The 27,339-nt window shown below is 32.0% G+C and overlaps 2 protein-coding genes across 2 annotated transcripts in view; one reads left to right on the top strand and one right to left on the bottom strand.

Moving 5' to 3' along the window:
• Positions 1-69: 69 nt before the first annotated feature.
• Positions 70-20,426, bottom strand: LOC134249531 (CDK5 and ABL1 enzyme substrate 1-like). Its single transcript, XM_062731868.1, has 11 exons — positions 20,051-20,426; positions 16,402-16,499; positions 14,708-14,804; positions 13,427-13,507; positions 4,341-4,429; positions 1,879-1,988; positions 1,456-1,562; positions 1,321-1,357; positions 1,083-1,145; positions 890-994; positions 70-734 (listed from the first exon to the last, which is right to left on the bottom strand). The coding sequence occupies exons 1-11, from the start codon at positions 20,404-20,406 to the stop codon at positions 594-596; spliced, it is 1,284 nt and encodes a 427-aa protein (XP_062587852.1). The 5' UTR covers positions 20,407-20,426; the 3' UTR covers positions 70-593.
• A 59-nt stretch (positions 20,427-20,485) lies between these two features.
• The window catches only part of LOC134249528 (E3 ubiquitin-protein ligase MIB1-like), a 46,058-nt gene continuing 39,204 nt past the window's right edge, over positions 20,486-27,339 (top strand). Inside the window, exons 1-7 of the mRNA XM_062731864.1 lie at positions 20,486-20,858; positions 24,220-24,391; positions 24,938-25,172; positions 25,549-25,615; positions 25,859-25,992; positions 26,668-26,744; positions 27,138-27,333. Coding sequence (XP_062587848.1) covers positions 20,597-20,858; positions 24,220-24,391; positions 24,938-25,172; positions 25,549-25,615; positions 25,859-25,992; positions 26,668-26,744; positions 27,138-27,333 — 1,143 coding nt within the window. The 5' untranslated portion in view covers positions 20,486-20,596. The remainder of the gene's footprint in view (positions 20,859-24,219; positions 24,392-24,937; positions 25,173-25,548; positions 25,616-25,858; positions 25,993-26,667; positions 26,745-27,137; positions 27,334-27,339) is intronic.

Genomic DNA, 27,339 nt, shown 5'->3' with positions numbered 1-27,339 from the left:
ATAAAGATATGATTATCTTCAAGAAAATCAGTTAATAATTAAGCAGTAATTTTTTTTTGAATGAAGAATGGATACCAAAATATCTAGGGATATATTTCAAATTAAAGACAGAAAATGTACTTGTTTATTACTGTTATGTTTTAAAAGATATGGATAAAGAAAGGGAACTGAAAGTTAGCTTGATACAGTATAAAACTCTTGACCAAGTTGAATGTCCTTTTTACCAAGTTAAAAGTTGAGTTTGAAATGAGGTCAGCCTGGTGGTATCCAGTAAGCAAAAGCCTCGGAGTTAAATTGAGATGTGCTTGAATTGTTGAGTTTGTGATGAATCGGGGCACTGACCCAGTGGTGATGGGTTGGGGCATTGTCCCGGACGGGTCAGGAGACCTGAGTCATCACAGATAAAGTCTGATAATGTGATGTATCGGGGCATTGTCTCAGGGTGATGGGTCAGGGCATTGTCCCAGAGTGACGGATCAGAAGACCTGGGTCATGACTGGTAGAGAAGTCTCTGATAATGTGATGTATTGGGGCATTGTCTCAAGGTGATAGGTCAGGTCACTGCCCCGGGGTGACGGGTCAGGAGACCTGGGTCATGACTGGTAGAGAAGTCTCTGATAATGGGGAAACACCTCTGTGTCTGGGATATGTAGGGAGAACTCCAGGGCCACCAGACAGGCAAACTCAAACACTAGCAGCTCCTTCCTGTGTAATCGAAAATCTTCCTCAATTTGCTGAAAAAAGAAAATACTTTGTCAAGAAATGTATAATGTATCATCTCAAAAAGCTTAAATGTTCCCCTTCTGTGAGAATTCTTGCCTTACTGCAAAAATAAAAATAAATTATGTTTCATTATTATGTTTTACATATATTTAAAAAAATTACTCACCTCTATGAGCTTACTTAGCTCCGCCCCCTTGATGTCACTCAATTTGGCAGCCAATAGAAGACAGGCTCCAGCACATAACTTTCTGTTCTGTTTATTAATCATCAGCTGAAATAGACCAAGAACAAATGGTGAATACTTTCAATAAAAAAAAAATCCTCCAATTGGGAATCACTTTTTAATAATGATTACATACCTTCAAGATCAATTTCTCAAAATATACGTAAGCTTGGGCAACGATCCACAGGTCCAAACCACACTGGAAAAATAAAATATGACATAATGAAGAATTAATGCCTACATTCACAAACATGTTTACTTTGATAATTTGACTTGGGGAGAATTTTTTTTGTTTTCAAGAAATCTAACAAATGCAGTTCAGATAAACGAGTTCATTTACATAACAATTGATTCTAATGTACAGGTATACTTACCTTTGTATTTGCTATCACTTTTAATTCTCTTTTAAGGCTGAAAAGCAATTGGAATCTTAACATGTTTTTGTAATGAAATACATTTGTTTTTTAACATTTACATTGTAATACAACATTAAAATATGATGGACTGACCTTCTCAATTTAGTCAAGGTCAACTGAATGGCTGGATACTTTTCTCTAAACTTCTCATTAATTTCTTTCTTAAGTGTTGAAGGTTTCACATAGTCTATCACCGATGTCTAAAAATAGGTGGAAAAAACGCTTCATATTTCAAGATAAACATATGGCAGGAAATATACTGCAGTACAAAGAAATCTTGAAGTAGTATTTTAAAATATTTTTAAAATTATTTTAAGCTTTGGAGTAAAATGTCATTGGTTCTAAAATCAGATAGGAAAAAAATAAGCAGTATGTGGGCAGAAGATGCAGTTGATTTGAACTTTTCTATCCAGTTAGGGAAAATTAACAACTTTCAACAGAAACCTGAATGCAAGTATGTCCATTCATCCTTGGTTCAAGCATCAATTTCACTCCAAATACAGAAAATCCACTCACCACATAAGATGAAAATGTAAGAAGAGTCTTGTAGCTCCCACACTGGAGTTCTCGGTCATCAAGAATGTTTGGGTCATACCAGTCAGGGTGGGGGGTGGCCTCCTCTGGAACTGGAAAAATAAATACAGGAAAATGAAAAGACAGAAAACAAACACAGGCAATAAATAACCAGCTTATTCAATCTCAAAATGCTCTGTTGCATTCAATGAATAATCTTTTATTTACAATATGAATTGCTGACACATGCACATATAACATGTAAGCAGTCTGTGCTTGCTCATTATAATCTAGCGCAGGAACTATTTGCAATCATGATCTAAAATTTATACGCATGAATTTGAGATGGCAGTGCTCTGAAAAATTTCAAATGTCATAGTTTATACACATTCCTAAGGAGATACAAAAATATGCATAGAATTACATTGTACATGTAGCTTATGCATAAAGTTATAAAGAGTTCATTATTTTTAAATTCTTAACATTAGAGTACTGTAGATTCCTTATTTTTCGCAAGTACTTTTTCTCACGAAAAAGCTATTGAACAGCAAAACATGAGAATAATATTTCATGATTGGATGGTTGATCTAGAGAATTTACATGTATTTCAGCATCATAAAAATAAAAGCACAATATTCTATTTCACCAGTGATGCTTCTCAAGCAATTACACAATTATAATTGATTCCTCGCGTATAATTTGGAATCTACTGCACCATACATCTATCAGTAAATTTATTAAATCTACAACTAATCCTGTACATTACTAGTGTTGTTATGTGTTACAGATATAACTTCAAACAATTAAAGGGGAGAAATATTAGAGTTTTGTCATGATATAATTTTATAATACATTTAAAGGTATATATGCATAGTTAGCTGCAAAAACTTCTACTAAAATGATTAACAAATTATAAAGAACATCACAACTCAAGTATAAGGAAAAACTTCTTTTTTCATAATTATTTACGCTTTCACTAGTTAATTTTCAACTAAATAAACATAAACAATGAAGTTTTTTTGTTTTAATCAGAAGCACACTAAGCTAAACAGAAGTCTCTGTCGAGAATGTAGCTCTACTGGTTTGTACTTATAATAAAGAAAGAGAAAAGTAGCAGGTGGGACTTAAAACTTTACAAGCTAGAGCAATAAATAGATTAATGATCCTTGATTAAGTCTCTTTTTGAGGCAAGATTGCAATAAGACTACAACTGTAGGAGAAGCTTTTCATAAAATTTTACAGATTGTTCAATTTAAATTACTATGGCAACATAAATCATCAAAATCCAAAACACAAAACTGATAATTATGTATCTCAGTGTAGTTTGCTTGTGTGTCAAGTTATATTAAAATCAGACCAAAACTGTGGTAGGAGTAGCATTTTGAATGTATTTCAATTTTTAGTAACCATGACAACACCGTTCATGGAAATCAAAAACTGATAAATAGAATTATGTATCTTAGTGTAGTCTACTTGTGTGCCAAGTTATATTGAAATCAGGTTAAAACTGTAGGAGGAGTAGCATTTTGCATGATTTTCACAAATTTTTAGTAACAATGGCAACACCGTTCATCGAAATCGAAAACCGATATACAGAATTATGTATCTTAGTATAGTCTATTTGTGTACCAAGCTATATTGAAATCAGACCAAAACTGTAGGAGGAGTAGCATTTTGAATGATTTTCACAAAAATTTCTATTTTTAGTAACCACGGCAACACCGTTCATCGAAATCAAAAACCGATAAATAGAATTATGTATCTTAGTGTAATCTACTTTTGTGCCAAGTTATATTGAAATCAGACTTAAACTGTAGGAGAAGTAGCATTTTAAAGGATTTTCACAAAAATTTCTATTTTTAGTAACCACCGCAACACCGTTCATCGAAATCAAAAACCAATACACAGAATTATGTATCTTAATGTAGTCTACTTGTGTGCCAAGTTATATTGAAATCAGACAAAAACTGAAGGAGGAGTAGTGTTTTGAAAAATTGTTTACAGACGGACAGACAGACAGCTAGACAGACGGACGGACGACGGACACATTACTATCGCATAAGCTCTTCTGGTCTCTGACCAGTAGAGCTAAAAACGTAAGGACTAAAATAAAATAAAATAAAAGAACCCAGAAAAAACTAAATACATGGACTACAGGAAGGCAGGTCTACAAAAGCAAATGAAAGCACACTAAACCCTGCAGATCTTCTTGTATGGTCAAAACACTACTATGAATGAAAGTCAATGGCCTCTATATTGGGATTCATGATTTAAAATCTCAAAATAATTATTTGGATTACCGGTATTTATTTTTTTTATTTCCTGATATTCTTGAAATTGATAATTTCCTCTCCTTAAAATTTTCACATGATTTAGGGTCATTTTCAAGCGTGGGAACATTTTGAATGGTACATGTATTTCCCCAGACAAGAAGATCTGTTAGCACCTGTCCACTACTCTGATACCTTTCTCCAGAGAGGGGGCGTTGGAGGGTCGATGTAGGAGCAGATTGGGGTCATGTGACCTACTCCGAGCCAGCTCCCGACCTGTCAGATTTCACTTGTACATTTATATTTGCTCACAGATGATGTGGTGTGTTTTTAATAATTTAAGGACAGATGATATAAACATATCAATTTTAAAAATCACAAAAAAAATAACATCTTAAGCTATGTTTCAATAAGTAAGCTTTTGTAGGAATTTCAGTTACATGTACATGTAGTCCTTGTGTACATGCACATTCATCAAAAATTTTAAAAAATTCACATAACGTGTAATAATTAAAAATTTTAGTCAATGCACAATCACCATTATTTTAATATAAATTAATTTTGGTTGCAAATTGTCATTTGATTGGATAAAAGATTAAATTTAAATTATATACCAGCTAGGTTGCTCATGTCACAATGACTTACGTTAAAGATGTCTTATTCAGCTTATAATGTTATTCTTTAAAGATGTAATTTATAAAGAATGTTTTTAATTGCTAACCAAGTTGAACTGGAATACCCTGGGTTGGAACAGTTTACTCTTTTTTTATCAACCGCTTCTTGGTTTATAAAGCATAAACTACCCCAAACCAGGTTATACAGTATTATTTGGGTAGCTATTATATTCATTTATCATTCCTTATGTAAAACAAGTTTTTCTTCTTCGCTAATGTGTAGTTATATGAAATCAGTTATAACATAGGCGTAGTCACAGGGGGGGCAGCGGGGGCACTAGCCCCCCCACTTTCAGATCTGGGGGGGCAAGAGTATGTCTGTGCCCCCCCACTTTTTAAAGAAGAAAAAAATCACAGCAATTTTTCCCCAACATTACCTTTACTATAGGAAATATTCATTGAATTGAAAGTAACTTGCCTTTAAAAAAGTTCGCCTCACCCCCCCCCCCCCCCCCCCCCCCCCCCCCCCCCCGAAATAGGATTTTCGAGTTTGTGGAACTTTCAATTAAATTTTCTTTTTTTTTTTTTTTGCTTGTCAAAGAATTTCTGGAGTTGAGCCCCCCCACTTTTAATTTTTTTTTTTTTTTTTTTTTTTTGCTTGTCAAAGAATTTCTGGAGTTGAGCCCCCCCACTTTTAAGTTTGTGACTACGCCTCTGTATAAATATTAATCAAGTACAAGAATAATATTCTTAAATCATATTTTGTTATTCTTACATAAATCTGTTGAAGAATTGACACTGCATTATATAATTCTGTAATTGTGTGTAAAGTGCATGTTATTAGCAAATCCATTACTTGCTAGTCAGTGCATCAACTTTAAGACTCAGTTATATAGAGTCTGAAATGATCTTTATTTATATATGTACTAGCTGTGGAATATTTTGTAAAATTGGCATCCAAAAAAAAAAATTGTAACAGCTGACAATACAATTACAATGTACTATATTTTAGTCTGTATTTTCCATAGGTTTCACAGATCAAAGCAATTAAGTAAAATAGCAAAATATAGCAAATGACTTTTTACTTTTCCTTTATATGCTTATACCCTAATACATTTATATCATTTGTGGGAGGGTATTAGCAGTTCCTTATCCCACATGATCATTGATTAATTCTATATACATGAAAACAAGAGGCTAAGTTTATATTATATTTTGGAAAAAAAAATAATTTCATTCCTAAATAGTTTTAAAATGTACGATGAACATAACAGATATTTTAACAAAGAACTGGGTACGGTATATATAACGAGGCGGCCCTGTCTCTAAATTTGATTGAAGTTTTTTACAAACATGCCCACGATGTGTCCTTTCAAAATCATTTTATTTTTTGGAATTATCTCTTACCGTTTTTCCACCAGAGGTTTGGGAAAATGGTGCATTTTCTTCAATAATTACAACTTTTGACGTAACGATGTCATCACGACGTTACTGATTTTAACGTTACGTGAAATGAAAACTGTAAATTCTCTTAACCGAGAACTATTTACTTAATCCTGCAAATATTCCAGTAAACCATTTTGAACTATCTTTCAATTCATCATACATCGTTGATAGTTTGAAATAGTTTAATAATTTTCAGAAATATATAATTTTTTGACAAACGATTGCAGCAAACACGCTAGTCTACGAAACTTTATTCATCCAGATGAAATGAGGTGAGTACTTAAAAAATTGAACGTATAGTTTATGAAGTTGGCAATTTTTTTTGGCAATGAAAAAGCAGATCTCCCCCTTTCATTCCAACAAATGACAGCCCTATACGTGTTGGGTCTTTTTATGAACATATTAATTACTCCCTATTTTGGGGTTATATGATATGCCTCCTTCAATTTTCTTTGATTTTAGATTTTTACCCTCGGTTGAAAAGTGGGAGGGTATATAGTGATCGGGATGTCTGTCCGTCTGTTTCGCTTTGGGGGTACCTCTCTTTTATGTTTTGCCGTTAGAAACCCAAAACATGTGTCTGATCAAAAAGTAAAATAAAAGGTGCACAATGGCAATTTGTTATTAAGATTCTGTGAAAGTTTCATTGAAGAGCCATAGCGCATTTGATAGTCACTTTCGCCTACTCTAGTAGTGATTTTTTAAATTCTTTGTTTAACCAAAACTTTGTCATACAATGTTTGTTTATACATGCCTTAAAGCAACTCACACAAAAATAATACCCAATTATTAATAGTTCCCTCATATGATAGTTATAAAAATCGTTCAGTTTATATGGAAAATATAGTAAACACTGAGGTATCCCCCTAAACAATGACAAACTGTAGGAGAAGACCATCCTTAACCAGAAAAACAAATTCTGAATAATTTTGTTTGGATATGACTGCACTTCATTACATCTAGATAATTTTGGTTAAAGGTTGTCTTCATATTGAAAATGTTGAAAATATGTATTTAATTTTTCTTCTAAAATTATTTCACAATTCAACAATCTGTCTTCATTTTATCCAATTGATTACAATGACTTCGTGGCGTAGTGGTATGATTGCTGGATTGAAGACATAATGATCGTGAGTTCGAGTCTCACAGTACAGTGCGTGTTACTTACTTACGATTTTTTTTTTCTGTGTGTGCATTTTCATATGTTTTCTTTTATTATTTTATAATTCATGTATAAATAATTTTTAAAAGAGATATATAATGCAACATAACACATTGAAAGTATCTATGGGGAAAAACAGTCTTAAACTATTTTAATGACCCAAAGTCATAGCAGGTAGCCTGTTTTATCTTCAAAATTTTCAAACAATCTTGTTTAGAATAAGAGTATTGGACAAGTAAAATTACTGTCATGCTACAAACTTGCAACTATGAAAATATAACACTGGTTCACAAATGATTACATATACATGTAGTTTGATTTTGAATTGAAAAGGTGCATGTATCTATAAATAGAAACAGGTGATTTCCTTTTAAATACTCGAGTAGGCCGAGTCGTCGGTAAGGCAGCTATGGCTCTTTCATTCAGTGGTATAATAAGATATGCGGATAACAGACGGGTACCCTTAAAGCGTAACAGACAGACAGACGGGTGGACATATGGATTACTATAACCCTCCTGATTTTCAAGCGGGAGGTAAAAAACACGAATTTCCGGGAAGGGATCCCAGAATTTAGTAGTTCAATGTAGTAGTACTGTCTAACAGGCATGATTTCCTAGACTTGTAGAAATAATTATTATACTATATTGTAATGTTATGTGTATGATTTACATAGTTTATCCACCTCAGCTATAGAAGTCTGTGCGTTTTGTTTTCTAAGCAATGCGCAGTCACATGCGTTGATATCGGCTGTAAACGATCTACCAACGGTCAAAGTCGAGAGGAGATCAACAGAAAATAGGAAAGGACTGTCTCTAGTTTGAAATTAAATTCTTGATATAAACTTGTTCATTGGTAGTCATAATTGTACATCTTGATAAAATTCCCCCCCCCCCCCATATATTTTTCTATTTAAATGAAGCAAAATACAAATAATTGAAATGCAGAATAACAAAACACTTAATCTAAAAATAGATGAGACACATATTGAGACACTTTTGCAGTTACAGGTATGTTATTAATATACGGAAACTAATGTTATTTTGTGTCGTGTGGGCACCGTCACTACTGCCTGCATTTTTTTTTTACAGAGTTAGGTGTGTCGTTCCCGAATTACCATTAGAAAGCGAGATTAGGTTTCTAACAAGATAAGTTGTTTTTTTTTCTTGAAAGTTGTTTTTAATGAAAAATTCTTTTAAAATATACCTCACAAACAGCTGACATGTATTACGTCATTTACGTGACTATACATCTACTGAGACAAAAACTGCTTAAACACAGACATTTTTTATATTGATTATGCTTTACAATACCTCCTTGATGTAAATGTTTATAGATATTTGATAGATTTCAGTGACAATTATAATTTCAATTCCAATCCTGTCGCACTTCCTTTGGAAACATTCACTTTCTGGGGTCTTCGCAATGTTTTACGTCATTTGTTCTTGTAGTTTTTCATATTTTTTCGGAACAATAATCATCACAGACGGAAGTTGACATCTTTAAAATTCTGATCTGATGTGTACCATTTTCACTACGGTGATATGGACTGGACACCACTTCCCAGCACTAATGAATGTCATTTGTATCAATATTGATATCCTATGACATATTCAATGTATTATTTCATGGATAATTTGGTTGAAATTCTTTTAAATCCTAACAATATTTTGTCGGATACATTCGTTTTAACACAGATAATTTTTAAAAAAATAATCTAATAAATATTTAATTAATTATATATAATGTCTAAAAAGCTAAATATATCGATTGTATGCAGCTAGCAACCTATATCTCTATCTCGGACACAATTATGCATGATTATGCTTGTTTTTATTTTTTTAAATAATAATGATTGACCTATGTTAAAATTGCCTTCACTTATCTGTTGTAAATGAAAAAGTATTAATTGACTATTTGGATGTTAATGTCCATTAAACAATACAAATTAGTTGATTGCATCATGTTTCTTTTTAAAATTACATAGAAATTGCCGACAACATTCACAACTCTGCAGTACAAAATTTGTCAAAATTGTCATTTCAAATAACTCGAAAAATCCGTCAAACAATTCAGCGTGTAAATAATGGCCTCAGATTTAGTATGATTAACGTCAGTCAGCATATATGAATCAATGATCAATTGTATTTGCTGACAAAAGCATTGAATGGACCAACGAAATTACGAAATGGTGCCCCCCTTTAAAGAAACCAATTCGTTTCATCAACTTGTTTGTCAGGAACTTCGTTTTAGAATACATTGCCATGGCGGTAAAATAATATCTTCTCATATTAACGTGAGAGATGTATAAGTTTGTGTTTATGCTGGTAATGAAAAAATATGCTACATGCTTGTTTTACAAAATACAATTAAATTTTAAAAATCACAATTATCATAGGGCTTGGTTGTTCGAATGCCATGACGTTTTTGCATGTAAAATTTAAACCTGTCTGAAAACACTGATGTCAACATTCACCATGATAAATATATAATCTAAATCAATTATAATTGTAATAATAATAATTGTTAATTTACATCTTCTTGATACATAAATGTCCAATATGGAGGCCACAGCATGTTAAATGTAAACTTATTCGTGTGACACTGTATATATTGATTGAAAATTTATGATATTACTAGGTCTGCTAATGACGGTGCGCAATTGTTACCAACGTGAATTTCAATAGATTGCTGGAAGACCTAGTGTTACAGACTATACCAGTATAGCTATCATTTCTTCAATATTTTTTCGATAAATTTTAGTTCAATGAAAATGTTTTTTCCGGTTTTAAAAGGTAACATTTTGTACAGATACAGATTTTCTCAAACAATTTCTTTCTTATAATTCATAATGATTTTTTTTATAACAAAGGTACACATTGCAAAGATTTTAGCTATGGAATTGAAACATTCGTATGGAGAGAATGAATATTAGAGAATATGGCCCTTACACAAATTTCATTTCCAATTCCAGGAATGTTTGCAGTCCAGACTGACCATGCCGCAAATCTCTCGCGCCATGTTGATGGTCACATGACATGGACCTATAAAAAGACGGTGTCTGTTCTCCTTGCTTGGATAGGGTTCGATGATAGCCATTCGAACATTCGCCATTACAGCATCAACATAGGGTCCTCCTTCTTTTTATCGGACCTAAATCAGGTCTGTCAAATTAAAAAGGATAAATTATAAAATAAACATATCAGTGGAATTAAATGATTGAAACAAAGAAATGTGTTTATATAATGGGATATGATTTATTCCATAGGAACCAGGAATTCCTTTCGTTACCTCTCACAACGATACGGGGATAAACAAAGGCGGGGAGGGTGTTGTTCAAACCAGTATCATCCCCACTCAGAGTCTCACTCGTCATAGATATGTCTATGTTCACATGTGGGCAGAAAATATGGTATAATACTTCAAATTTACGTTGTCCAATTCAATCTTTAATGCTATCAATTAATGATTGACTGAAAAATATTGCATTTTTTCCACAGGCTGGTCTGAAAAGTGCCATCATTCATTTCATGTTTAAGAAAGAGGCTGGCGGGCCTCTCCATTTGGTACGGCGCTGTGACGCTTACACTTGTGAGGGCCATTGTGTCTGTGCGGTCCAGGATGAGAAATGTCCAATCACAACTCCTGTTACATGTGTTAGTGATACAGCAAGTATGTTAATGACAATCAAATTAATCCCTTTTGTACAAATTTCATTCGTAACTACGTAGGTCCAATTGGAGGTCGACGGAAATAATATCATAGTCATTGTGCTAAATGATATAAGGAAAAGAGAACATGATAAAAGGTTTTTCAAAAATGATTTTTTCCTCTCTTGTAAGCTGGTTCACACAGTGTTGTCATGGTGACAGATCAGCTCGGCTTCGGATCAAGTGACGTAGAATATACACCATCAGATACAGTGTTGCAGGGTTCTTGGGTGATTACCCTTAATCAAGGATACAAACCCATATGGTAAACAGCATAATGATTATCTTAGGGATCCACGAGGCTCAGCCTGTTTAGTTAAAATATCATTATGAACACCAGGCATAAATACCTATAATCTTTCTTTCCAAACAGTATTACGTTGTTAAAAATTGGGAGTTCATGTACTTATTTAAAATTCGGAGTAACTTATCTAAAATAATAAGTAAGCATTACAACAAATGTTAATTAGGTATCAATGGAGTGTCGGGTATTCAAGTGAAGACACCCCAGAAGGCGTCTATGATGCGTCCACAGAACTGGTGTGGCATGACGCGGCGTCCATCACGCAAATGACATTCACCACCAAGAAAGGTCAGATTTGCATTAAGGTGTAGGAAAGAAACATCTTATTGAATTCTCATATAGACGTTCATCTTTTAAAAAATGTCTTTTTTATGCATTTTAGGCCAAACATTGAAACAAGGGATGAGGTATTCTTTCTTTGTTCGGGCATGGTACTCCACAACCGTGTTTGGTGATTTCAAGTCTAATGGTGTCATAATCTCAAGTCAACCTCCCCTCATGTCTACCAATATATGCTGACACACTTAAGAGAATCTAAATAATGTTGTTTTCCATATTTCTAACAGCTCTTTGATGTAGCTGAATGTTTTGCTTAATTTGCTGGTAATGAAAATGATTTTTCACTGTATTGCAATATGCACTGCAATATCTTCAATGAAAATTAAATTATAATATTAATTTCAAGTCACAGTGGACTGATAAATACATTTAATGCATATACTCGGTTGTAAATACAAGCTTTACATTAGCACCAGACCAGGAGGTCACAATATCCATTCTGTGGACACGAGTTTAGATGGCTCTTCCACAATGTTTAATATTCTAAGTATGGGCGTGGAGAGTGGGGTTCGTTATTACAGTAATGTAATAAAAGTTAATTTACATTTTATTTAAACATTCATATAAAATAATTCACTGGACATTTGTGGTCTTAAAAATTTCTTTACATCTATTAAATTCAAAAGCAATAATGTTATTTCAAAAAATCCTATTTTAAAATGTGAACTCGCATATTATGTATTTTAAATATATGATATAGAAGATTAATTCCATTCAATGTACATCACGTGGCATGGGTTTATTGACATGATAATAAGGTGGTATCATGTAAATGTTGGATACGTAATATTCTCTATGTAATCAAAAGGATAAAAATCTTGTTGATTTTATTAAAGTTAATCATCCATAAAACAGCTTCTGTCTTACTTGTTGGGCTTAAAAACAAACCTTTCTTCAATCATTTTTATATTTACATGTAAAAATTAAATTCCTTAGTCTAAGCATTTTTCCGGTTTATCAATATTACAAAAACGTATACCCGGTAATACCGTAAATCTGACAATTTTTGCTGTAGATAAAATTTTAGCAAATTTGCCAGTTCATTGCATTCGCAAAAATATTTTTCTTAAAAATAAATTACCAATAAGAAAATGTAAACAAAGCAGTGGTCATTCTCAAAATTTTGAAACGTAAAAATTAATCAACAGCATTTTGACCAGAATTCGCAAAATAAAATCGACGTAAAAATTTCCAGATTTACGGTATTACAATATTTTTTATAAAGGTATTGCAATATATCAAAATATCGATATTTTTGCCCAGCCCTAGTCCTAGCTATACTTTATTTGTAAAATTCAATCAATACAGGATTTGTTTCCAAATATGCACATTTTAAGCTTAGCTGACTTTAAAAGCTTAATTTTTACGTGAAAATTAAAGAAATATTTATTTATCAAAAAAGCAAAGTAAGTAAAAGCAAGACATTTATAAGTAATGATGTGCATTAATTTTCTCAAAGCTATTGCTTACCAAGCATTTATACATCAAATGCAGGTTAAAAAATGCAGAGAAATGTCTAATACATGTAATAGCAATCTATTTTAATTAAGTTATCAGTTTCTTAGCAACTAGAATAATTACGTTTTATATACATTGTGTACGATGAACAGACAATTTATTAATGATGCATTACTAGCAAATCCTTTACATTATAAAAATTCTATGATATTTCAACACTTTAACGACCTTGACCTAAGGATAACCTTACCTTCGAATCTGGGCTTTACGACTGTACATCAAGGTGGAGGACAAAACGAGGGGGTTTTTCTTTTTTGACACAATCATCAACCTTGCAAATAAAGCATGCGTAGAGAGAAATCAGAGATGATATAAAGATCTGGGTACAACTCTGGCACACAGTTAGAAAATTTTTATTGCATGCAGAAAAATATCAATGAAAGGTTTTTTTCATGGTGTTCACTGTTCAGATTTTTTGTAATTTGCGAAAAAAAAAATCAGATTTGAAAAGTAAGAAATGAATAGCTTGTAAGGCTTATGCTGTACACCTGTCTAGAACTGTCATTAATTTTATTTTTTTTTCTTTCAAATTAACCCTAATCAAGCTCTTCATTAAAGGACTCTGACTTAAATTATTTTGCAATTTTCACAAAATAATTTCATTGAAAATTTTGATAGCTATTTATTAGCAAGGTGGCATGTGTACCACATTCTGTTAATGAACATATAAATGAACAAAAGCTTCAAATAAATATAAAGCTCTCTTATTAATGATATTAATAATTTTTTTCTCTCTCTGCTTCAAGAACCAAAGTTAAACATGTATAAGATGATAGATTATGACAAGATTTAGTACATGTAATGTAAATTAATGGCAAATCAGCTCAAATGAGGTAAATCATTGACCCTTGCCTCTTGCTTGAAGTAGGATGTAAGATTATTCATTCTATTTAAAAATATTAGTGGCTAGTAATTGACAATGTTATGCAAGCAGTTCAAGGATTCAAGATTGCTTGTCTATTTATTAAGTGTTTACAGGTCAGAAACCTAGTTATAAATACTTATGCCTTAATCATACATCCTTATGATTATAAACCTAACTCTACAAAATTTGAAATAGCAACAGCCATTATTTAATGTGTACTATAAATACAGTAAAAGAAAATTAATGTCACAAAATTATCCTGTACTTATTTTTAGAAATTAATTTTACAACATATATTGTATATTTTCAATTGTGAGTTTTTTTCATAGAATTTCACATACAACATGTATTGATCAGCCAAGTGCACTCCTTTTTAAATTCACCAAAGAAGGAAAAAGACAAATGATTTCAAAGTATAAATCAACCATGTTAATGCTAATGCCTTCGACACATCTGCAAGATACGTATCAATTTATCTCTGACATGCAAAAAAATTCAAGAATCCGAAAAATCGATGCAATAGGAAGAAATATTACAAAAAAAACCCAAATAAGACTATCAGATCAAACAAGATGCTCAGCAGTGACAAATCTATGAAAAACATACCGTTCATTTGCGAGGTGTTTTCTATTTTCAGCACTCAGCTGCCTAAAGTCCTTCCCTTGGAAAACGGCAATTCCATCTCGTCTCGGAGACTTCTCATCTGAAACAGTACATCATTTATTTAACTCACATGTTCACCATAAACACCAATTGACAGGATGCCGAACAAATAAGATGTAATTAACCCTCAATATATTTCTAGGCCGATTGGTTGCTATGGTAAAATAATTGTTTCTGGTACAATTTCTGATATAAAACAAATCTCTTAGCTCGGTAATCTTTGGCTGTTGAGTCTGAAATACTGCAACAATGATGTTGACAGAACAGCTAAACATTTAATATTGTACCACTCCTTTATAAAACTAAATCTTTTCTGAAGGTTCATTTATGCATCCATAGCTGAAATGTTTAACTCAGGAATACTTTATCTCCTGTGGTTTGCTAAATGTATGAATAATTTAGCTTTTGTGTAGTATTTACTTAAGGAATAACTGTCTTATTTTTCGATTTCATGACGATGATCAATCGATTGGCTTGCGTGATAATTTTATGCATAAACGCCTTCTGTGTTTATGCAAATTATCACGCAACCCAATCGATTGATCATCGTCATGAAATTGAAAAATCTGACAGTTATTCCTTATATTTATATGCTTTGATTCCACCAATCCACGTGCTCCAAGCCCTGCTTCTGTCTAGCTGTTTGTTCCGCCCTGCACTTGTTTTTTTTTTGAACCGCGCCAATACATTGATTGGGAAATAAAGTACATTTACTATTTGTAATTTTATCTCAGACAAAGACATTGGAAATGTAAATATTACTTGATAAATCATTTTTTTTTTACAAGACTCATTCATGAAAAGTAACACATTAAAGCTGAACACGACTCCTACAGAAGAATTTTTCCACCATATTTCTTTATTCACTCTCTTTATCTAAGGGCCTCTATATAAGCCACTCACTTAGACAGTGTTTAGTGTAATCATTTCATCAGTTGTCACTTTGTATCAACAGATGTTCATATGCTACATAGCTCTCCGTAGCGACAGAAAATAACTGTACTGCTTCAATGGCAAGAGAGAAAGATATCAAAGAAACATACAATGTTCAATTGCACAGGTCAGTACAGTATACAAACAAACACAAATACATGTAACTGCAATTACAAAAATAAACAAAGGCAATGCAAGATAACCAGCACCAACATGTCACCATTCCATGTTGATAACCATGTCAATAAAGCATTCAGGTGCAATGAATGCGAAGAGTATACCCAGTGCTGGGTAGACTAGATAGTATAATCGAATATGGTGTATGCCTATTTACCACTCATGTTCAGCTTTAAATATCATGATTTTTAAGAAGAGCATTGGACTATAAATGTGCCTCAGTAAACTTCCTAAAGATCTATGATACAAATTCACAAAATTTAGATTTGTAACCTAAGACATCCAATCTGACTTGTAAGAATATGTTCTTTATTGAGAAAAACTCTAGACTGCTTGTTGATGAATCCTTCTATTTCATTAAGTGACCACTTTTAACTTCAGTTGAGCTCATATATGGTACTCGTAAATTCAATATTCTAATGTCTACCATGAATGTTGATTCATTACAAATTAATTACTTGAATATTTTCATGTACCTCATACACCATAGTATGGCCTGAGAGTAAATAAGACGAACTGAAACTAACCTGGTCTTTCAAGAATGTCTTTCTGACATGCTTGTGTATTGCCAAATCCCGATTCTCTTCTCAATCTCTCTCTTTCCTCCGTGATGCTGACTGTGATACTGTAAGAGGATACATTACAATTAATTAAATCCATTAAAGACGTACGTACATGTACATTATCTTCTCTTACCAGAATTCAGTGATGTGCTGTTCTGAGAGCACTCTGATTTATCGATTTTGTCAACTTCACATCATTTCCCCTGGCAAAAGGTTTACTCAACTAGTAAATTTAAATGTAAATGTAGCTTTAACAAGAGGCCCCTGGACCACAGTGTACACTTGTTCTTCACCAGCATTCCCAGCCCCGTATATTCCAAGTTATATAAGTAAATTTTTAAAGTTTATTTTTCCCTTATATTTCGATGAAAAACTTCGATTCCCTATTGTGGTCACACTGTAACCCCAAGGGGTAATGATCTGAACAATTATATTATAACTCTAACTCAGGGGACTTCCACATAAGTTTCAGCTATTCTGGTCCAGTAGTTCTTGAGAAGACAGTGCTTAACTGATTCTCAAAACTGCATGGAAATTTATAATTAATGATTGCATGTTTGTAAATGTTAATTTTCATGTTCTACTGTTAGTAATACATACAATGTATTTAGTTGTAGATCGATTCATGAATACAGCATTTAAATAATTTTCAAAGGCAAAATATACAATGTATCAGAAAATTAAAAACAAGAAAACATTTGTTTATAAATCAAATGACATAAATCCTCAAGGATCAAGTACTACTCCTACATTCTCAACTAGGTCAATACATACTTGTAAACATGATTTTGTACACATGAATGACCTACATTCAATTTTAATCTATACAACTTTGATATCAACAAGCTTAACAAATTGAATCATATTACATACAATGTACCCTGCATCAATTATATCCAAATAATAATATGTTCTTATTCAAAAAATTGATTAACTATTAAAAATGCAATGCTATAAACTGCTGATTAATTTTTCAATTGAAAAGATTCCTTTTGAAGAGTTTATTTGATCTTGTAATCTTACAAATCTAAGTTATATCAACATTTGTGTATTGTTCTCAATTTTCTGGCAGACAGTCAAGGTCATTTTTAAAGGCCAACCCCCTCTATAGGTTTATGTTTACAACAAACTGAAGTATTGTGTAAACGTGATTGGTTTTAATCCTGATAAAACTATTATTACATCTATAAAATGTCAAGTGGACTTCTCTTTAATTAATAGAAAACAGAACAAACTGAACCCACTGAATGCAATTTCTGACATACTGTAAATTTTTTCCTTCCTTTTAGATTTTTTCCCCCCGAATTTGTGTAAACATATGCATTGAACATTTGACATGGTTGAGGCATATAAATCCTTACATCAAAAAAAAATCTTGGTATCACATGTTTTTTTTAAATAGCACACAATTTTAATGACTTAAAATATTCAGAATTTTTGTGCATTGGAAAAAAATTAATCAAAAGTTTCTATTAATACAAACTGATTTAAATAATAACAAGACAAGCCTAATTTCGTTCTTTTTGTAATTTGACACTGACATCCAAGGTACAACAAGGAATTTCAAATTTTCGATTTAAGACACCTGATCAAATGACGCAAGTGACGGAATCAAAAGGAAAAGTTCTGTCTCTGGATAGTTGTAATTAATTTATGAGAGTTAATTGACGTAAGTGCTGTCTATATGTATAATTATGCAAATCCCCTGTCCGCCATATCACTTAATTTATTAGGATAAATAAAACATATGATTCACATAGGAAAAAAAAAATAAAAATTTATGAGTCACTGTGACAATGGACTGTTAATTAATGGAATGAAATGAAATTCAGAAGTCAATAATATCAAAAAATAATTACCTGTATATTCCACTTTTATAATTATATGATCAATAACTATTAACATGATTAACAAAGTTTAAAATATGTCATAAGGCTAATGTTTCTCATTCTTAGGTCAATAACACAGAAAAGATAAGAATATCAATATCTTCAGTTAATTGTTTTTTTGTTTGCCTCTTGCAAATACATGTAGCATTGCGTAAAATCCTCGAAAAGTGGAACACACAACTTAGCCACTGCATTTATCCATAAATTAAAATCCTCCTTGAAGTGACATAAAGTTAAGTAGGCCTTTTTTATATTCAACAACTATAGATAATTTATAGTTTTATTTCATGAATTCAAAATTTTAATTAAAAAAGTCAGAAAACAATTTGTAAATGATTAAATCCATTGATTTTCCAAGGACAGTTAGAACAGCTTGTCCTGAATTATTTATCAATAATTCAGTAAGAATGGATTTTTATGGGTGGAGTACTCAAAGCTTTCATAATGTACACATCCTCGTCATTACTTAATTCTCTCTAGAAAATTGAATCATGAAATTACTTTACAATAACAACAAAAAAAACCTTGAAAACTAATTTAAATCTGTGCTAAGTTGAATAATAAAGTAATAAAACTGCAAAATTTATAATGAATGCTTTAATGTTCTCTACCTTGAACCACTTTTTTTTTTAATACAGTAAATGGGTTTTTAGAGCAGGAAATATACAATATAGGTTGAAATTAACACTGCTTGTTTACACAACAGAACAAGGGGGTGTGACGACCCATGAAGGTGTTATGCAAAGAGGAATAACAGTCTAGACTCAGTTTACTGACCAGTATGTGTTGTAAACCCTGGGGCTAACTTGTGTCAATGGTCTGATGCTGTTAGAAGTTCAGTGTATTGACATTAATAAAAATGTGTATTCTGGTCTCATATGGCCATATTCTCATTTTAGAATGACCAACTCTATTTCATTAATTAATTGTTTTTCAAAAAATATAATAAAAATACATTAAATGATGGAACTAAAATTCTTCAAAGACTCACAAACTAAATTTCAAATTTTTGAAGCAAACCCTTAAAATTAGAGCAGAAAAAATAAATCTGATATTCATGTTGGTAAAAATGTTACTTTTTTACTGTTGAAAATTTCTATTGTGGTCTGTCCTATGGAGAAAGATTAGTTGTTATGGCCAAAGAAGTATTAGTAAATCTGTCAACGTACTGTCATCTTTGACAAATGAACAACTCTACTTTCCCACATATATTCATAGGTTTGCACCAAACTTATTTCCTCTTTGAGTGATACAAGTTTATTTTTGAATATCTATGAAAAAACATATTTAGTGACAGTCATCACTGTCATATGAATTTACTCAATTTAGACCATTTTATAATCTATCACGGGAAAACTTTCAGATTTATACTTTTGATATGCCATATTAAAAAAAAAACATTTCCTTGTAAGTACACCCATTCATAGATTTTACTTCTCCTAATAATTTACCGATAACATTTTAAATACATAATTATTTTAATATCATAAAATTTTATTTGTTACATAAAGTGAGATTCAGACAAAAAATAATAAATTTTGAAATCCTCATTATACCATATATATATAAAAAAAATTGATAGTTCAGTGCAGATATACAGTAAGTATCATTTTTCTGGGAACATTTTTATATTATCGGAAATCGATACTGACCACTGATCACTCCTGCCAGTGGTCCAGTGACCTCCATCTTTACTTCCAATGACCTGCATCCTCATAACCTACCTTCCTCGTTTTCCCTTGGACAGTCTCCGTTGTAACACTGTCCCATTCTCATTATTCTGGACGGATTTATTCACTGACACAATGTTTTCAACCGCTGACAAAGCGGTCACTTTCTTAGTTCCTTCTAAATTGGACTCATTTTCATCATCACCACAAAGGTCTTCTGCACCTGATCTGTTGACATTATTTTCCACTTCTTCCACGATATCATCCTTCAAACGCTGGTGTTTGGGATTAAATAGAGCATGTTTTGTATCCCTATATGTACCATCTAAAGAAATGTTTGATAAAAAATTCACAGCAGCGATTCTTCTTCTCGATCTCCTCTTCAGTTGTTTCATGCTCGCTGTCGCCATACTAAGTAACGAATGAGAAAATTGAAGAGGCATTCCGATAGATTTTTTTTAACTTCCGAAAGACCTCGAGATTTCGGCATTTCTCGCGAGACTTTAATTCAGCCATTTGACAGACAGAGAAGAAAATGTTTACATCGATGAAATATTGTTAAATTTCTCCCTTTTGAGAAGATATAGACAATCAGTGAAAATGAATGCTGATAATATAGATCCAAATATTAGCACGACTAATCGAGTAGCTCGTGTAAATATGGTAGAGGGCGTGGGAGCTCGGGTTGTACGAGGGCCAGACTGGAAATGGGGGAAACAAGACGGGGGTGAGGGGCATGTCGGGACAGTGAGGAATTTTGAGTCCCCAGAGGAAGTCGTTGTTGTATGGGACAATGGAACAGCAGCCAATTACAGATGTGCAGGAGCATTTGACTTAAGAATTGTGGATAGTGCTCCAACAGGTGTCACATTTTTTGAATGATACTAAAATATTAGATATACTTATAAAGCAAACCATAAGGGATGACCATGTTTAAAGAAGGTTTTGATCATGTGTGTCATATTATACTCTTACAGTGCTGATTTCCATTCACTTAGATTTTTTATCAATAGAGAGCACAGTATGCTGCTCGCATAATCTCAGCGAGATGGGTAGAGACTAAAGTTTTGGTCTCTATCCATCTCGCTGAGTTTACTGTTCGCTTTGCGAGTTCTAACCACAATACCTGGGTGAAGACTAATTTAAAATGATTCAAATGAATTTTTTTATGTAGTTAAATCAAGACCAACAATGCAAAGCAAATGCCTCTTGCTGCTTACTCGGTTCTCTCATGCTACATCAATTTACGGTTGCACCATCGGCATCTTATGTTTGATGGTAATACCATTGGGGCAAGCACAATCGTATGTATTTATTATCCGAAAGATGATCAGAGCACCTCCCATTTGGCTTTGAAAAAGGGTTCAATAATTTGAACAAACTGACAATAGAATAAATTCCTGTCTGCATTTTGCTAAAACACATATGGGGTGAAATTGTTTACATGATCAGTATCATTTCACATTTTCACCATGGTATTTTTTCTATTTGATACATATTTTACAAAATCTTTATTTTCAATTTGTTTCAATTGTTATTCAGTCAGGTTTAGCATTTGTTAAAATATGCTAAACTGTCAATTTATTTAATCAATTTCTTCTAGTCATTTTTCATGAATTACTGTTTTTACTGAAACATTAGTAGATATTAGATGTGAAAAAAATTGTTTCCTTCGATCAAAATGTATGGTAATGAAAATAACTGTGCCATTAATACCTTGAAAAAATTGTATGATATTTAAATTATCATATTGAGAAGGAGGAGAATTTCTGTTTTTACTGAAATAATAGTTTATATTAGACATGATAAAAATTTCAATTTGTTTCCTTCAATCAAAATGTATGGTAATGAAAATAACTGTACGGTAACTGTACCATTACTACCCCCCTCTAAAACACGTCTGTAACATCTGATGTAATACTTGATGTAAACTTGTTGTATAGTTTAAGTGCCTCTATCACTAATTTTATTAAATCATGTATTTACACCCATTTAAAAATATCAAGTTAAGTCATAAGTGTTCTTTAAGAATCTTACATTTTACGTACTTCCTCCTGCAAACATACATATTATAAATTTAAAGATTTGACATTACACAATGTCATCCTGTTCGTTGCATGAAGGGGGGTATTTTTCTTGGCAGAAAAGTTGTAGGTGCAGTGAATTAATGTTTAAAGTTTCTAAAATACAAGTATGAAGTTACAACTGATATGTAACTCACATTTAATTTGGAAACTTGTACACATTTTAGTATCAGGCCAAGCTTAAAAAATTCTTTGTTTGCAGTTGCCAACCTATAATTTTTAGACTGGGTAGGTAGGTAGGCATTCTTTCTAGTTTTCAAATTTTTATTAGATAATTTACATAAAATAGATTTTTATACCCCCCGCAAACGAAGTTTAGGGGGGGTATATTGGAATCACCATGTCCGTCTGTCCGTCTGTCTGTCTGTCTGTAGACGAGATTTTGTTCGGACCATTACTCAGAAACTATTGGAAGGATTTGTCTGAAAATTTGTACAAATATTATTCACCATGTGAAGTTGTGCACCTGATATTTTCACCTTGATTCGATTATTATTTTGAATTTTACAGGTGTTTTTTCATTTTTATTTTGTGGTTTTGTCCGTACCGTTTCTCAGAAACTATTGCAAGGATTAATCTGAAAATTTGTACACTTATTATTCACCATATGAAGGTGTGTAATTGGAATTTTCAACTCTTTTTGTTCATTTTTTTGCATTTTACAGGTTTTATTTTTTATTTTAATTGACTTGTTCATTTTGGGCTCATGTATAATTATGGTTTGAGACATAGAATCTAGAATATCTGTACAAAAATACTACAGCTTAAAACTACTCATATAAACTTTAAAAAAAAGAAACATCATCAAGTGTTGAAAACAGTTTTTACATTACACTGAAGATAATGTAAATTCATTTGTCTCTTGGGAATAATGACTGGACATGCATCCAGTTAAAGATAAATTAATGAGTTTGGTGTGGGAAGTTGAACATTAAGGCATCTCATTATCAACCATGTGTAATCTCCTGGGAATCAGGCACAAGAATTAAAGATCTCTCTTCTCTTATTCTCTTAATTGTAATTTATTGTCTGTCAAAGCACTTCATTACTGGATGACCAGCTCTTTATTTTCAAATGAATTTGATATAAAGTTATCAAGATTAATTTGATTTTGTATAATATGATTTTTTTTTCAACAATCAGTTTGCAGAGTGACATAACACATAATTGCAATATATTTTTTTAATGCAGAAATAAAAAAAATAAATAAAAAAAACAAAAAAAAATAATGTTACAATGGAATTACAATGTATTAGTATTGATGTTTCATTTGGTTGCACCTTTGTTTCATTCATTAAGAAACATGATGAGCAATTATATTTCACTGCAAAATTTTGTAAGTAAATTGTGAACACCTCTAGATCCATAAAGTATTTTTGAATTGGCACCTTCTCTGAAAAACCCAGCGGGGGGTATTTGTCCCTATTGGACAGTTCTAGTTTTCATAGGCCTGCTATACATGAATAAGCTCCACTCTTGGTATAAACTACTGATTGATAAAGACAAAAAATGAAACAGTTTCAATATCCTGAAAAATTGGGGGAAAAAAAAATTACAAAACGGCTTAAAAAAAGTTTGGGTCGGTGTATTTTCAGTGGGTCGGTAGGCAACTGCAAACAAAAAATATTTTATTTTAAGCCTCAGATAAATTTTATTGTTATGGAACATTTCAAATACAATAAAATTTTCAATATTAAACATGATTAAATGCTTTTGTGTAACTTGAAGTATTAATGAAAACAGATTTTGATAACACATCAAACCAACCCATATTTTTTGAATAATGATAATTCTCTCATTAAGGCTTTCAACATAAAGACAAATTAATACAGTCTAGATGCAACACCTGAATTAAAAGAAATGGTAAACATTGAGCAAGTTATTTTGTTCAGCAATAATACCATACTGTGTTATATAACTTATAATTTTTGAAGGGATTCAAAGGGATTTATATAATACTAGCTTATGTAATTTTTGCCATATGTTATTTTTTGTGTTTCAACAGTCTATTTGAATTTATGCATACTTTATAAAATATTTATTAGCAGTTGATGTAGATTAATTCATCTTGAAATATTAAATCATGACTATTATATAGCATTCAAATGTGTACTAAATTTTAATATAATTTTTTATCAGGTATAAAACATGATGGAACCATGTGCGACACCTGCAGACAACAGCCTATATTTGGCATCCGATGGAAATGTGCTGAGTGCTCCAATTATGACCTGTGCAGTGTCTGCTACCATGGCGATAAACACAATTTGCGACACAGATTTTATAGAATCACGACACCGGGGAGTGATAAGTATGTTAGATTTAGCGTATTTAGGTTTGTTGTATAATGATACCTAAACCTATTAGGTGAAAAGTTCAAAAAGGTTTCTTGTATTATTGACACAAAAACTGAAAATATTAGTTCATTAGAAAAAATTTTGAAGATGGGATGTTATAACAGGACCAAATTACATGAGGCATTGATGTATACTATTTTACTGTTCTATTTCTTCTAGCAAACATCTAAAAAAAAAAAAAGAAATTTTAAAAAAAGAAAAACTTACTATTTCAAGGCATTTTCTGAATAAATTAAAATGTATTATTTATTATAGATACATTATTTATCATGTTTATGTACATGTCATACATGTAAAGTTCTACATGCTATTTTAATTGTTATGCATATATAACTGTATACTGTCAAGTGATGATTTGAAATTAAATTTGACCCCTCTATTTAAATGAAAAATATTTGTGCATGCTGATGCACAAACACATTGACACAGTGTATTATTTACATTTATGATAAATGCTGTAATTTTATAAAAATAAATTTTCAACTTTCATTTCTGAAAAGGTGCTCTGTGGAACCAAGAAGGAAAAGCAAAAAGATCACAGCCCGTGGTATCTTCCCTGGGGCCCGTGTAGTGAGGGGTGTGGACTGGCAGTGGGAGGATCAGGATGGGGGAAACGGTCGGAGAGGGAAGGTCACGGAGATACAGGACTGGAGTGCTGCCAGCCCCAGAAGTGCAGCCTATGTTTTATGGGACAATGCGGCCAAAAACCTCTACAGAGTTGGCTTTGAGGGAATGGTATGTACCAACAAACCTTTGTTATCACTTTTAACTTGATAGGACAAAGAAAATTTTTAGAGTTATCCAGTGTAAAATACTTGAGGAAGAACTGGATGGGACTTCCAAAGCAATTTGACGTATTCACATGTTATTTGAGATATCAGTGTCTGAGATACTAATGTCTAACTGTATATTTTCTTCATAAATCATTAGCCCTATTGTAAATTGATTTTTTTTTGACATGAAATATTTTAATTGCAATGTAAATCGAACAATTTTTTTTTTTTGAAAAAGAATGTTTACAAAGCACATTTACATTTATTAAACTGGTACATTCTTGAATGAAATTTTATTGACTTTGTAAATGACGTTTTGAATTGAATTTTTTTTGCAGGCTGATTTGAAGGTTGTGAATGATGCTAAAGGAGGGTCATTCTACAGAGATCATCTTCCTCTCTTAGGTATGTGTAATTACAAGCCACATCTGATTCCTACATTCAATATACTGGTTTACTTATAAAAAGTTATGTTCCTTTTAAAATTATACAATTTTTTAAGCAGATTTTAAAAAAAATTAGATGTGATGTATCTGTATGCCATATATTAGAATAATAAATCTGTATGCCATAAATGAGAATAAAATTTCCTAATGTTTATTGATTATATGGATCAGGTGTTTATATTTATTTTTGTTTTATTTTCAGGAGAACAAGGTCCTGGGTCAAGGTCAGGTCCCGGTGGATTAGCCATTGGTGACCAAGTCAATGTAGATCTGGAGCTGGAGATTGTCCAGTCACTACAGCACGGTCATGGAGGGTGGACGGACGGAATGTTTGAGGTAAGAATCATTGCCGTAGCTTTAGGAAATTACAGTGAAACCTGTCTTATCTGACATGCATTGGGAGATGAATTTCGTGTCGGGATATACAGGGTGTGGGATTGCACAGTGTAAAGAACATGGAAAATAGCAAAATGGGAATTTTGTACAACAAACCATCATGTACGTCTGTATATGAAACTTAAATTGCCACCCACATATATATCAGTATATATATATACTTAATAGAAGAATTGCTCTTCACCACATGTTGTATTCTGTCTATTACTTTAATATTATGTTTATATGTAATTATATATGTTATATGTTTATGCCTAATGGGCCCTGATTGGTAATAAATTCTGTTCTATTCTATTCTATTCTATTCTATTCTATAACGTCAGAATTCACAGTGAGACGGATTTCACTTTCTATTTCTATTGTTTGTTGACTTTAAATTCATGGTAGATTGGCTTTATGCTGAGAATATAAATGAGTGGATATTGTTGAACAGATTTCTATAGGCATTGTAAGAAATTTATGAGTGTTCTCATTGACTCATTTAAGTCATTATGGCCTGAGATGCTTTGTTTTTATAAGGGAATGTGTAAGCTACATTCATAAAATGCTATTCCAAGCTAAAACAATGAAATTGATATAAAACTGTGTGATAATACAGCTTCTCTTTTATTTCAGTGTTTGGGTACCACAGGGACTGTTGTGGGGATTGATGAAGATCATGATATTGTTGTATCTTGTCCTAGTGGTAACAGGTCAGTGAAACTGGAGAAAAAATTGAAATATGTGAGAGAAATTGTATAAAAATATAATATAAAATATGATATAAAAATTGAGTTTATACTCAGAAGTACTCACTTGTCTTCATGATAATTAATGATAACTACTTATGAGTTAAACTGGTTTATACAAAATAGCACAAAGGTTAAGAACACAATAAAATGAAATCAAATACTACATTCATCTTTGATATTAAAAACAATCTTTATAATTGGTTTATTCTTTAGATAGATATTTGTACAACATATTAAAAAACAGAAGAAAATTATGCAATTAAATTTGATATATTAATTTTAAATTAAAAAAAAACATATGAAAAGTAAAGATTCATCTTGACTCCTTCATCAAAAGAAAACTTTTTTCTTCAGATGGACCTTTAACCCAGCTGTTCTGACAAAGGTTAACACCCCCAGTACTGCCCCCTCTACTTCCAATGAGGCCACTCCAGCTGCCCCTCCCTCTGCACAGTTTGCTGTGGGAGACTTAGTCCAGATTTGTAATGACCCAGAAAAGATCAAGCTGTTACAGAGAGGACATGGAGAATGGGCGGAGGCCATGTTACCAGTATGT

The sequence above is a fragment of the Saccostrea cucullata genome, unplaced genomic scaffold (assembly GCF_032062105.1).
Source record: "Saccostrea cucullata isolate Sc308-1 unplaced genomic scaffold, CSIRO_AGI_Scuc_v1 ctg1054, whole genome shotgun sequence".
NCBI classification, from domain to species: Eukaryota; Metazoa; Mollusca; class Bivalvia; order Ostreida; family Ostreidae; genus Saccostrea; species Saccostrea cuccullata.
The sequence above is the reverse complement of the archived record's forward strand: the minus strand, read 5'-3'. Positions and strand labels throughout refer to the sequence as shown.